This window comes from Melanostigma gelatinosum (genome assembly GCF_949748355.1).
Source record: "Melanostigma gelatinosum genome assembly, chromosome: 8".
In the NCBI taxonomy this organism is placed as follows: Eukaryota; Metazoa; Chordata; class Actinopteri; order Perciformes; family Zoarcidae; genus Melanostigma; species Melanostigma gelatinosum.
In genome coordinates, this window is record NC_136641.1 from 21,147,570 (window position 1) to 21,162,137 (window position 14,568).

Here is a 14,568-nt window from a genome sequence, read left to right on the forward strand (position 1 = left end):
TCCGCCCGCCTCCACCGAAGGACGGCATTGTTTGGCCTGATCATGCACCTCCATCTCTTTCAATCGTATTACACGGGGACGTTTCCACTGAGGACAGACAGCCGGAGACCTGAAACATCAGATGCATGTGTTGCGGAATGAAATCATGCTGCTGCAACATACTGGAGGAATTGAACAGTTAATTATGGCGTTAATGTGTGGAGGAGCTTCAGTGGGTGATTGTGAACAAGGACGAGAAGAAGAAGAAGAAGTGTACTGGTTGACGCAGCTGTATTAAATGCGTATATTTAAATACTGATCACATTTGAAGACATTTCAATTTATGGCGCCCGGGCCTGTGGAGTCTTTGTGTGTGTAGGTGTGTGTGTGTGTGTGTGTGTTTCATCCTGTGACGCTCTTAAAGATCCAACTTTCCTCGATAAGGGACAGGATTGCCACTCCTCGTGTTCACGGCGGACCTTGATTTATTAGCCATACAATTAAGGCACGCGGTGAATGCCAAGAGAGGAATCACACTCTCCACGTCCTCTGCATCATTCATGAAGACGAAGAGATTTAAAACATCTGCAGAGTGAGAGAGAGAGAGATGCCTGTGCTCAGAGGAACAAAGACTGCCTGTTTTCTGACCGATCATGACCAACATTTAACCAAACTACATTGTTTTTCTTGCAGATTTTCTACTTGAACTTGAAAGACTATAAGGCTGTCAAATAAATCAACGTGGACAGATTGTGGTTCATAATAATGCCAAACATTGAAAGGATTTGCTCATATATTGTAGTAAAATTGATAGATATATATATAGATTTTGGACTGGACAAAATAAGCCATTTAAAAACGATTACTACAAATTTAAACAAATGATCTGCAGATTGATCAATAATGATTATGCATCGTCACAATGCTGAGTGCTCTTTTTCACAGGACAGCGATTGTAAACACATGATCTTATAGAATGTGTTGCACTGTTGTGTATTGAACTATACAACAGTAGTTAATAATTAAATAAGCAGTAATGTGCAACATGCACATGAATGCAGCAGTAATATTAATCCAAAAACATCAACCACCGACAGGGAACATTTTACAGCACAATGACTCTTTTTACTTTTTATACTTTAAGTAAATTCTGCTGATAATACTTAAATATAAGGTTTTGCCAAACAAGTGTGATGTTGAGAGTAAAACAACATATTTAAAGCAGTATTTCGTGAAGGAATCAAAAGAAGAGATCTTGTATCAGAGGTGCTGCAATTATTAAAAACTGCGTTTCAAATGGTTTCACTTTTGTCGGTTTGCTCTTATTTAAATTTAGGCTGTTGTATACTGTAGCGAATTTTGTTATTCAATATTAACATTAACTTAATCGTGCACGTATAATCCTTGTCACAATAAAACCCCACAGAGAACAGATAAGTATATCTTTAATAATGGAGATGATCAAATCTAAGAATGTGATAGTGACCTCTGATACAATGGATATTAAATTCAGGGGTGACTTTAAAACTTCTTTTTTTTTTTTGCATAAATTTTCTATAATCCAATACCAGTAATATAACTCTGACTGCTCCACAATCATACTCCCTCTCTTTTCTTTCACTCTTGCATACACACAATACAGCAAGCAAGTAAAAAACAGAGAAAAGAAAGAAAGTCACACAACATATACCATATAGGCTAGTCTCTGGGTTTTCATACACTTGACAATGAATCAGTTAAGTATAATGCTACAGTTAAACATTTCGAGGCGATCTCAGTTAGAAACGCCGTTTACATTAAAGCTTACATTTTCTGAGGATGATGTGGACAGGTTATAGCAATGGAGATGATGCCAAGATTATAATTCTGTTAAGAAAGAACAAGAAACAGAAAGAAAAACAAAGTAACAGGCCTGGCCTGAGTTTTTAAAGCAGTACATGCTACATTTCCTCCGGAATTCCATAAACAGAGACGTCCTGTTTGAACAGCGGGGAAATAAAAGTCAGTGTAACAGGGAGATAAGAAAGAAAGAACATTTTGTGTCAATAAGACCTGAACTCATACAGTATATTTGTAATTCCATCCTTTAAATAAGAAAGAGAGGGACCACCTTTAAGAGCGCTTGATCTCTATAGACATCTTTTCCCTGAATCTCTAGCGGAAAAAATTTGAGGTAAAAGAAAAATTTAATTTCGTGCTGAAAATAAATGTTAAGGCTCCGCTCTAGGAGAGACAGCGTCCCAAATATTCTCCACCTTCATTTTAAATTGAGTCAGCTGTACGCCAGTTGATAGATTAATTAAAAATATTTTCCTAACATTTAGGCCTTCTAACATCACAATCTTCCACGATTATGTCGATGCATAGAGACTTTCAGTGTACGCACTCCGAACCAAGTAAAACACCCCTCGCATGAAAAAAGGGGCAGTATAGAAGTTAATCTTTTCATCTCATAATATAAAATACAACTGGCCACAAACAGATAGCAGACATTTGTCAATAAAGTCATGTTCACTCGTTAAGATTAACCAATACAAGCACTTAACATTTCTCCAACACACAAACCACAAAGTGAACAGTCACTGAATATCAGCAGCATGTTGTCAAGAGATTTTCAAAAACAGACGTGCAGATATTGGTTACTTATATTTAGTTAAGAATGCAAGTTCCGGGGTAGTGATTTGTAAGGCTAAAAAATAGAGAGAAAAACAAAACATGAAAATACATATTTGTTGAATCGATTCAACTGGTGGAACTATAGCTTCATATCCCTGCACGCATCAGCCTGGGAGCCAGGTGCATTGTGGGTCAAAAATCTGACGTGGGCCAAAGTCAACAAAATTAAATAGAAAAAAATATTAGTTTCAATTTCTTTATGTCCTTGTGTTCCTTTTTTAAAATCTAAATTCCGTCGACAGTCGTCTTCCGTTTACTTTTGGCGATCCTGAAATAGGGAATAAAAAATAAAACAAAAAGGAAATCAAGAAATGATTGGACAGATAAATTATTATCACATCACTTCAACAACTCTATGATCTATGACACAGTATTACCATTAATCGACTCAGTGTAATTATATCGTGATAGTTTGAATATTATGTTATGATCTTACAAAAATGTGTTGTCCGAATTAATAATTTGGTGCAAATTTGAATTGAAGATAAAGAAAATGGGATACTGAAGCTGTTTTGCACATGTGAAGAGTTTTGTTTGAACACAGTCGACTGCATTAAACATCAATTTGATGACGTCGTGTGTGTGATTCTGCATTTGTCATACAGTGATATATATCAATATCAGACTTTACCTGATCGAGTCGGGATCGGCTCTGTATTGGGGCAGGCTCATAGCTCTGTTAAAAAACAAACATGCAAAGTCTTATTAAAAATACACACATCATCAATTTGAATATTTCATCTCAAACCTTCCAACGTCAAATCGATGACCAATAGCTACAGATGCAACTACATGTAAACCAGTTTACAAATAAGGGACTGTATGTGAACTCTTATTTATATATTTATATTGTATTTCAGTCGTTCCTCCTAACATTTATTGCACAAAGAAAAGAAATCCAAAACTTAAAGCAACAAGATGTCTTCCACGTGTGCACCGAGTCATTAAGGTGTCAAACAAGAGGCTAAAACAGCACCCTGAACCAAAAGGCATCGTTCAATACTATTATTTTATTTTGAAGTATGATCTTGGTCAGGGGGAGGGTCCAAACAAAATCAATATCACTGGGGAGGGCCTATTTTCCATACAGTCCCTTAATATCTTTACTCCCAATTTAAAAGTGTCATGTGTTGCATTGAAAAGGAAATGAGTACCTTTTTCACCACCTCCTCCTCCTCCTGCTTCTTCTCATAGTGGGAAAAGTCATCAAAGAGGGAGGTGGTGTGTTTGTACTGGGCGATGATCTTGAGCACCTGCTTCGCCTTTTCCAGAGGAACCTCTTGAGTGTCACGCGAGTTGGTGACTGGCTTGTTATCATTGTTCTCCAGGCGGATGTGGCGCAGCTGGCTATTCGGCACATCCTTAACAAACAACCAGTTCACATCAAACTTGCCCTTCCACTTGTCCTGCGCCCAAACGCCAGCGCTGGTGCCGTAGTCCACAGGCGAGCGCATTTCGGCCACGCCGCAGAAATGGCCGCTGCCGTTGACACTGAACAACAAGTAGACCGGACCTTTGGAGTTCATACCTCTGAAGGCCGAGTCCAAACGCTTGTTGCCGTGCTCCGTGCTGCACCAGATGGAGTACTTGATGGAGCGGTGGATGTCATCCTCGGAGTAGCTTTTGATGATGAACACGCGTCCGTTCTTCAGGCTCCAGTCGAACTCCTTAGGGTTGTAGCTGTGGGCCGCCCGCAGCTTCTCCAGCACCGGGTGGGCCTCTGATCCCGGTTCTGGAGGCACACCCCCGCCCCCTCCGTTACCGACAACGCCTCCGTTAGAGGAGCCGGTGCTGTCCAAGCTTCCGCCCCCATAGCACAAGTTGCGGTTGCGTGGCGCTATCCAGCGGGTCTGAGGTGTCGGAGCGGAGTTGTGGTTCTGGTAAGACTGCGGAGGAGGTGGAGGACCCTGCATGGTCATCTGCTGCACGAGGGACTGGGCAGACTGTAGGGACTGTTGAAGGGGGGGGAGGAGACTGGGAGCATGGGAGTGAAGCTGGGGCTGTTGGTGATGGTGGTGGTGGTGGTGGTGGTGATGTGGGGGCAAAGGAGGGGCCATCTTACTCATGGCCCCTTTATTATCCCATGTATCAATGTCCATGTTGTGTTTAATGGGGGGTGGAGGCAGACCTCCTCCAGCTATGGGTGGGCCAAGTTTGTTCTTGGCCTTTTGTTGCTGCAGCTTGGCAGGTTTACTCGCGATAGCGGCCCACGATGTCGGCTTCGGGGGGGGCATTCCAATTGGTGTGCCGCCGTTGCCCGTCGCGACGGCTGCAGCTATACTGCCACCTCCGAGGGAGCCGGCGTTCTTCACACCCGAGCCACCGCCGGTCACGTCCCCGCCTATCTTTAGGCCCAGCATGCCCTGCTCCAGGCTGTTCATACCCGGTGCCTTACTCAGGGTGTCACTGTGGAACCCCGTCTGACCATCGGGGACTAAGGTGCCTCCCAGAGAGCTGGGGGGGTAGCTGTAACTCCCCCCATAGGCCGAGCTCTGAGTCTGCTGCCCCTGAGAACCGCTGGTGCCCCAGGCTGAGAAGGCCGGGTTCTCGGGGAAAAAGTTAAACCTGTGAGGATAGATGCTGCTGCTGAGCCCGCCCGGCTGCCCAAACACCGTGTCGTGCATGAAGTGATGGTCTCCATTGTTGAGGGGGGCATAGGGTGTCAGGTAGGGAATCGGTGGGTCACCTCCTGTAGACCAAGGAGCCTCACTGAGAGGGTAAGGAAATCCAATGGAGGGGGCATAGTAGCTGGACAGGTAAGGGTCTGTCATGGATTGATAGCTGTTATTCTACAAACACAAATAGAATCAAGATACTTTGTTAGGGCTATAAGACACAGCGATATTAAATTATTTTAGTGTCACAGAAGACATTTCAAGGGTGTTTCCTACCTGATTAGACTGGTTGGTGAGATAAGGCTCAAAGTCATTGTCATGAACCGTGTCCTTCTGGTGGAGGGAGCCATTCTGCACTGAAACTGGAAAGGCTGCAATAAAGCCAAACTGTTGTCAAAGCTGGAATATACACAAACAAACCTAATGATGCCATGTCTAAATATCAGAATGTCTTCTGCACTGGTGCTCATAACTTGTTTTTAACATCCAGTAACAGACCGGGGGACACCCCGCTCTCTTACATCCGTACTGAAGTCACAGTCATGGTGTTTGGTGCCGTATAGTGATTTTAAATGATTACCCTGTTTGCTGGATAAACTTAGCCTTCAGAGGAGTTGACCTTTTGAAAAGTGCACAGTGTTTTCTATTGATAAGCTGTTTGCCTTTATGTGTATGCATGTTCATTACGGCATGCAAAGCAAACACATGGATGACAATATGGAACAATGCAAATACAGTATGTAGTACTATGCAGACATTTGTTCCTCTGTTGACATAAAATCTGCAACAACACACAGGTCAGGTGCATCAGATATATGGTATCAGATGGTTAAACAGGTTGTCACATCTTTGGCTACAGCAAAAAGGTTCAGAAGACATTTTCTTCTTACCTTTGCTTGCATCTTGTCCTTTCGTTGTCTTCGGAGGAATGCATGTGAAATGAGAAAAACACAACGCTTGCATGAGTCTCCAATGTTATTCATAAGCATCACACGTTATCTTAGCTGCACAGTGACACGTTAATACGTTTCATCATGGGACCCTGACTTGACACATTACAGTAAACCGGTAACGCGTCAGTCGGTCACCCACTGGAAGCTGTGGTCCAGGCCTTTGATTACTATCAGAGAGCACATTTGGAGGTTATCTACCCTCCCTGTTGGCTAACGTTAGCTGGCTAGCTTTGGGAATGGAGGCACCGTCTTCAGAGTGGGGATGCACACAGACGTGCGCACACACAAACACACACACGCGCGCACACACACACTTGCACACGCGCGCGCACACACACACTTCTCGCGTGTCTGTGGGGAATAAAGCGCGTCTCCTCGCTGCTTACCTGAGGGTCAATACTAGCGGCAGACATCATTCATCCACCAGGTGTTGTGTCAGACTGAGAAACCCTGCACAACACGTACAGTGTATGTAAGCTGCAGGCTAATGGCTGGAAAAGATGTCTCCCTGATCCGCGGTAGTTTGCTAACACAGTTGAACACAGTGAGCAGCAGCCGTTAGCCGGTGTCTCTGCTCGTCGTAGCCCTCGCTGGCACTCTGCGCTGCCCTGTCGACATTAATCCAGCGGGGCTTCAATCCAGCTCCGACCCCCTCGCCGTTAAATTAAAATCCAACCAGCCTTGGTGGCCCTGCTCACTTTGCCCCAATGGCAGCTTCATCCGGGGTCTGTGGGGCGGAAATGACGCCGGTGACGTTGGAGACGCATCCACGGCTAACGTTACCTAGCAGCAGCAGCAGATGGACAGATATTGACAAAAGTGAATGTTTTGACTGTTTTATTTGGATTTCTTTAATCATCCTTTACTGACATGATGAATATGATCACTCTCATGGATTTATATTATATGTATTGTATCAGACGGATCAATAGTAAGCCCACCATTGTTTGGTTTATACATTATTTTAAAATATTATTTTTGTGATAATTTGTAAAATAGCAAAAAAGGTTTGAGGGTGACTATCTCTTTTCTTATTGTTTTATACAACGTTTATATTGTATTATGTTATATGCATGTGTTCTGCAACATCTTGTGTTCTTTGTGATCAATAAATAAGGTTGCAGCAATAGATTATGCTCTGTTGTAGTCGTGTTTACATTACATGTAGCGATTAAAAACACTGTTTTCTAATTCATGTAGCGTTTGATAAGTATTTACATACAGTTCTAAGTCTATTTGTACACCTGCATGTGGCGGTGCTGTATTTTTGCTCCTAAGGTTACAAGTTTAATTTAATTGTCACTCTACAACACATGGTTGCACAAGGAAATACAAGATGTAGCCCCTTTTCACGACACACACATAACAGATATTTACAGATATTTAAATTCGAATAAAATGAAATCAAACTAAATATAAGGTTACCATATGTGAATCCTTAAACAATTATACATACAGAGTTTAGTGGGAATGAGGGCAGTGCAGAAGAAAGAGAAATTATCAGAGGCAGGGTAAAAAAAATCAATCATTGTTTTAGTCATATAAATGTTTCATGATAAAGAAATGTGTACAACGCCACAATACAAGCTGTTTCGTGAGCATCGTTTATTTCACTGAATTAGACCAGACACAAGTTAGAATGGTCGCTTTTTCAAACTGAAATTAAACAGTAATAATAAATTATACATTTTTCAAAACATCTGACAGGATCTGCCTACTTATTTACATCACTTTTCTTTTGTACTTGAGTGCTTCATATCGAGAGATTTCTATCTCTTTCACACATGCACACGCACGCACATACGCACACACACACGCACGCACGCACGCACACACAGAGGTAGATTTAAATCTAGATTTACAGCATTTGAGACCTGAGTAGAAACAGGGTGGCCGTTTCTGGCACAACTTCATCTACTTCCAAGGTACATGGAGAAGGGAAAAAGTCTGAAGAGGGCAAAACTCCAGCAACACTTGTAGCACATAGAACAACATTATTGTTCAGACCAACGCGTTTTGGTGCATTGTTTTGCAACAGGTGTTTTTATTGCCAAATACACACCAAAACAATTACATGATAACAGTCTTCAAAGTTCACATCCTCTGCCCGGTTCCTATGGTTTTCCTCAACCACTTCATTTGTGTGGTTATTTATAATCTAAGCGAAACAAAAGAAAAATACATTCTGAATTAGATGTTAAACAAATTTAATGGACAATGCCATAGATTAGAATGGGTGGAAAATAAGAGGCAATGACAGTCATGCCACTAAACCTACCTGCAGGTTTTTACACTAGAAGAGCAACTGAGAGGGTTTGGATGGATGATACAATTCACCAATGAAATGAACTAAAATAAGAAAGAAAAACATAAATAAATGATACAAACCAATTCAACCACAAAAAAACAAAATGGGAGAGCAAGGTTGTGCATTTTCTTTATACTGTATAAAATACTTAAAATGGATGATGCATGTAAAATTAATCGTATTTTCTGAAATACTATATGAATGGTGTCTATCAGGGGCATACTTACAGCTGTCCTCCTCATCTGAGAAAGTGCTGACAATGTAGCAGGCATAAACAAATCCTGGGAGCTGTGGGAAACAACACGAACATGTATAAAAATGAATCACAGTGTTTCAAATCGTCCTCAATTTTCTTTCTTTTACATCTTAAAAGCATTATTTATCACAAAGCATGGTTTAGAAACACTCTCTTGGTGGTGATAGCATGAGGGATTTCGCAGAGGACATTTTGAAATGTCACAGTCGGAAAAGCACAGTTGGAAACAAGAAAAGCCGAATTCCATTCAGCTTCTTCCTTAATGTTTTTGGGAACACCTGTGCCAAACGTCTACTAAAAGGCTTTTTGTGTTTGCAGATCTAGTCTCATATGTGCAGTGACATAACCTAAGGGTCACAAGATTGTTTAAATATTTATAGTTATTCATGATCAATTCCACATGTTCCACATGTTTTTTAAGCTCACAGCTTTTGAATGTTTTTTTGATAAATGGTACTTTTCCTGGGGTACGTGTAGGCTTACTGTGTGTGTGTGTATCTCTACACATGATAAAAGAAACTGAGAAGCTCAGCACCACACTTACTACCACCAGACACCAGTGTGACAACACGGTGCCATTTTTAAATGCTCCGTGCCGGTTTGCCAATTTAGAGTTGCTGTTGCTAGGCAACAGTCCATTTCTGTGTGTGCATACTTACTGATATTAGAAGAATATTAAATGTTCAACATGCTTTCAATTGAAGTTTTTTTGAAAGCATCATAGAGTCATTCTGTTGACATTCTCACTGGTTTCAATGGTACATAATAACACTTAATGAATGCGTTTCTCAGAGACTCACGGATACGAGGAGCTGGAGGATGCAGTGCAGGATTTCGATGTACTGGTACTCCATCCAGCAGCTCAGCACCGTGGTCAGCTCGGGGTTTCGCTGGTTCTGCCACCCGGCGGCGGGAAGGCCGTCGCTCTCACACCCCGGCCCGTTGTCCTTCCACCACGAGCGATGCGACGATACTCCCAGGGAGAGGACGTCACTGTCCTGCAGCGACAACACAGGCAGAAGAGATGTGAAGGATATTCTGTTTTGTTAGACTGGGTGCAGTAGAAAGTGCAAAATCCCACTTAAACATGATGTGATTCAGTATGCGCCTCGCTTCCTGTCTGAGGCCACTGCAAACAATTATTTGCATTCTCGATGAAGCTATTCGTTTTTCATTTCATTATTGTTGATTCATTTAATTTAAGTAGTTTGTATGAAATAGATCAGAAGTTATCATCAGACCCCAAAAGTTGTTTTAAAAACCTCCTCACCAGCAGCAAAATAAAGAACATAAAATGTGTTCATTTACAGTTTAATGATTATCAAACCTTGCACTTGTCAAGCCGAAACAAGCAAATACTATGAATTCATTTCTGTCAACTTATCAAACAATCAGTTCATTCTTTTAACTTCGAAGATGACCGCAGGTAGAACTACCACTTTTACTTACTCATTTTGTAATACTACATCATTTTTGTCTAATATTGTCATCACCATCAATAAAGATCAAACAAATCAATATGTTTTCCAATGCAGAGGGGAGAAATAAACAGCTACTGTCAACAGAAACAAAGTATAAACTGAGTGTTGATCATGTGACTGCAGGTCCTCAGACATGAGAAGAGCTGAACACTGTATTTAGGATCTGAGGCTGTGTGGGTCTCTAATTATGACACTAATGTGACCATTAGACTTACCTTTGAAAGACCTCCCAAATCCAAGTAGAGACAGCTGACAAAGACATTCCAGCCGACCCACAACAACGTCCACAGCAGGTACTGAGGACACAAAAACATTGAAAATGAATAAAACTTACAATTCTTTAACGTGGTCAAAGTGCAGCTCAGGGCTTCTCCTTTTTCTTACAAATGTCCTTATTCTGAATGACACAAGTGTGTTAAAATACTCTGAGGCATAAGAAGATTAAAGAGAGAAGAAAGACAGACAAATATTTCTGTTACACAAAACTACGTGTATTTTTTAAAATAACTTCTCGTGAAATACCAGATCTGGCCTACCTGAGGGTGATGGTATTAATGGTTGTTACTATTTTTATCGTTTTTCTTGTCTTTTTGTAGAACAACACACTCTCACATTGTCAATAACATGCACTCTCCTCATGCAAACAGACATATACACACACATATCTCAGATATCCAATCAATATGCCGCTAGTTTACTCTGCATATCAGTGCAGTTGTTTTCTCTCGACTACATTTTTCTTTTTTGTTGTTTCTCGTCATTCATGAGCTACTCACCTGTCACATTTCTGTCACATTTAGATGAAAAAAGGGGGGGGGGGTCACTCTATGGTTTTTACATTTTAAACAAATAGTTTAACATTTCTTTTAGTGAGATGAGAAGATCGATACCTCTCACGTGTCTGTCGGTTATTATGAAGCTACAGCCAGGAGCTGGTTATCTTAGCTTAGCTTAGCATAAAGACTGGAAACAGGGGAAAACAGTTAGCCTGGCTCTGACAAAAGTTCTGACAAAATCCGCCTACCAGCAGCTCCAAAGCTCACGAATTAACATGTTATATCTTGTTCGTTTAATCGGCACAGAAACTGTGTAAAAACATCAATTTGCTGTTTTACACAAAACTACGTTTAGCCTGGAGGAGTAACATGTTAATTAGTTATCTTCAGAGGTTTCAGAGGGCAGATTTTGTAACCATTAGACTAGCTGTTTCCAGTCTTTATGCTAAGACAAGCTAACCGGCTGCTGGATGTAGCTTTATAATAACTGTACAGACATAACCACTAAAACAACATTCAGCTTTCAACGCTTTAACGCAAACGTTTTTTGCAAGCTCCAAAAGAAAATCAGACAGTTCCCTCACCATAACAACGTAGCGTGATCTGTACTGGATGACACCAAACAGGCCCAGGATCACCATGATGATGTGGAAGAAGTTGATCATGATGGGAGCCCACTGGTAGCCGAGGAAGTCAAACACCTGCCTCTCCAGTGCAGTTATCTGGAGGGGTCAACAGGAGCAGAGACAGAGTTTAGAGACATAATGACTTATAAAAGACTTTCACTTTGTTACACCAGGTTACACTGTGCTGCCCTGACTTGTTTTTTTTACACCGCTAAAGGACATTTTGGAGTGTTTTTCCTTATCTGAGGCTCGAAAAGGACAGCGGGCGTCGTAGCCGTATAGTACTGTGATATTGGGCATCCCACAAGGTTGTATTTTTGATTCTTGTAAGTTGTCAAGGCAGCTGAGCCGTGGGGGACAAAGACAGAGCTGGTTGAAGTATTGTGTCCCTCTGAAGCCGGAGCCCCAGTGAGTCATGAAGGGGGGCAGGGTGGGAAACAGAGAGGACAAAGTGGGCCCAGCCCCTCATTGTTGTGGTTGTAGTGGTGTGCTGCTTTTCATAAGCTCCTCTAACAACAAGCTTAGTATTAACATAGATCACAAAATGTAACGTTTATTAGGGTGCAGCTACGATTATATCAATTCATCTGCCAAGTGTCTGTTCTCCAAAATGTCAGAAAGTAATGAAAAATGCTCGCCAAAATCATGCAGAGCCCAAGGTGACATCTTCAAATAGCTTGTTTTGCCCGAGCAACAGTCTAAAACCAAAAGAAAGTCAATGTATTTTAACAGAACACCAAGAAAACCTAAAGAGGCTGGAACCACCTCTAACTTGTGTTTCATTTGAGTTTGCATGTTGGTGCAGAAACCTGAATGAATAATGGCAATGTCAACGGAAGGTCATCAAATACAACACCAAAGAATGTGCTTAACAGGTATTTAATATTATTTTGTAGCCTTAGGGTAAAACGAAAGATTCAATAATGTCAGAAAAAATTGAAAAGATAAAAAATCAAAGCACCAACAAATGAACTTACTTTTATAATGAACATGAAGTATTTCAGCTATTTATTTAATTTAAAATGTTGCTGCAATTTTGTGATTTTCATTGGTGTAAGTTGTAAGGGATCACCAGAGGTGAAAGATAGGAAGCAGATGTGTTTATGTGGAAGCATCTTGACAGAAAAACATCTTACCAACTGCAGACAACACAGGAGGATCAGCATGCATCGTGCCGAGCAGCAGCCCATCTTCCTCTCCTCTCCGCTGGCCCTGATGATGAGGATGAAGATGAAGATGCAGATGTGGATAACAACAGTGAAGTGACTGGATTTTTTTTTCAATTGCTCAAACACAAGCGCCACATATCCAGACGTGTGGGGAAACGTACAGCGCACTTTACCTGATGAGGAAAACACGTAGGGTGTCTCTGTGTGGGAACTAAGGGGGAGGGGAGGGGAGGCAGTATGAGAGGCGATTAGTGCCACGATAAGCAGCGGAGGGGAAACCCCGAAGGACAAAGTCAGCCTTGATGCTGTGAGACATTTGTTTAAATGCACAAAATTATCATGAATTTTTTTTTTATTGAAAATTATTTTAATTGGGTAATTAGCTTTGCCATCCATGAACGTACTTTATGTGAATATTAGAAATCAACACAAACAGTTGGTGCTAATTCTAAAGTTGGGTGCCGTTAAACCACATAAGAGGAGATTGTAATTAAAGATGTAAGTGAAAGAGTCAAACTTCAAACAGTGAAAATATATGATAGAAATATGACATTTATGTTTTGTTCTGTATTAATTTGAAGATCATAACAGTGTTCGCATCACTCCACACATCATTTCTATTTTCCATCTCTTGAGTGACAAATAAGTCAGATATTTCGAGGACTCTTGATTTATTTGGAAAGTCTGTTGACATTTACACATTTTGTTTCTAGCGATAAACCAATTTTTGTCACCTGAGCCAAGTGTTGTTTTTACGACATTTCAACTTTATTTCTTATTTCCAGCTCAGGATGTCAATATGGATTTCAATACGTAAACTGAAAACCCTGCTGAGTTTATTAAGGCTATTTGGGTGTTTTTTTGCTGTTCGTGACTCGCTGTAGATTCCCAGTGATGTAAACCGAGCGGAAAGAAATGTAGAAACTAGTAGAGCAACAGAAAATGAATCTATAACAATTATGATGTGCCACACATTCTCTGGTTCTAGCTTCTCGAAGTTTGAGGATTTGCTGTTTTTTGACAGTTTGACAATTAATAGAGAAATAATTGCCGGAAAAAAACATGTGGTAAAGGAAAGTGAAGGATGGTGGGCGCGGTTATAAACCGACCTAACTCCCTATTTCCTCTTTTGCTCCTGCAAACAACCACTCTGACAGTTCTTCACAAGACCTCTCCTCTATGATTCTCTTGGTTCTCGCGCACTGTGGCATGGAATGAACCTCATACAGCAACACCGTCTGCTGCACCGTGATAGGCGGTTGCTCTCCTGCAATGCCAGGTTGACGCCGGTACGTGGTGGTAGAGAGCGGTGGAGGTGTGTGAGACAAGGCAAGGTTACAACAAGACCTTACTGGCCTACTTTTATATCTCTTACAACATTTAGTCTTACATGTTTCGTAGATAAGGCAACCTGCTTGACATTATGTTATTAGAATAACTTTCTAGAATAACATTCATTAAAGTGGAAAGGGCAAACATCACATGGGGTCACACTGGCTTATTAGTGACGGTGGCTCCACTGATACAATGCTATTTCACTATTTCACATTTAATTAAAGAGATCAATGAAGGTTGCATTCAACTGTTTCACCTGTTGTTGTGTTGCTTTCTTCGACTCACATAAGGTCAGTGTTTATGTAGAATGCATATGCTGGTCTCGTGCATCAATTATGTGTTTCAGAACTCACAGTAAAGTAAAACAAGCATTCAAAACACATTGTAACAATTT

General features: G+C 41.1%; 2 protein-coding genes across 3 annotated transcripts; both read right to left on the minus strand.

Annotated features, from left to right (window-relative positions):
* Positions 1-1,438: 1,438 nt before the first annotated feature.
* Positions 1,439-6,921, minus strand: ythdf1 (YTH N6-methyladenosine RNA binding protein F1). 2 transcript variants are annotated; one of them, XM_079273984.1, is made up of 6 exons: positions 6,610-6,921; positions 6,161-6,188; positions 5,547-5,632; positions 3,810-5,444; positions 3,287-3,331; positions 1,439-2,923 (listed from the first exon to the last, which is right to left on the minus strand). In XM_079273984.1, exons 1-6 carry the CDS (start codon positions 6,637-6,639, stop codon positions 2,909-2,911), a joined length of 1,839 nt encoding a protein of 612 aa, XP_079130110.1. In that variant the 5' UTR covers positions 6,640-6,921; the 3' UTR covers positions 1,439-2,908. The 2 variants fall into 2 exon arrangements, with proteins under 2 accessions (XP_079130110.1, XP_079130109.1); XM_079273983.1 differs by having other exon boundaries at positions 5,547-5,641.
* A 1,595-nt stretch (positions 6,922-8,516) lies between these two features.
* On the minus strand, positions 8,517-12,860 carry LOC306781298 (sodium/potassium-transporting ATPase subunit beta-1-interacting protein 3-like; the record flags this gene model as incomplete). Its single annotated transcript, XM_079274083.1, has 6 exons — positions 8,517-8,572; positions 8,759-8,819; positions 9,588-9,785; positions 10,484-10,564; positions 11,629-11,766; positions 12,807-12,860. The coding sequence occupies 6 exons, from the start codon at positions 12,858-12,860 to the stop codon at positions 8,517-8,519; spliced, it is 588 nt and encodes a 195-aa protein (XP_079130209.1).
* Between the last annotated feature and the right edge of the window lie 1,708 nt (positions 12,861-14,568).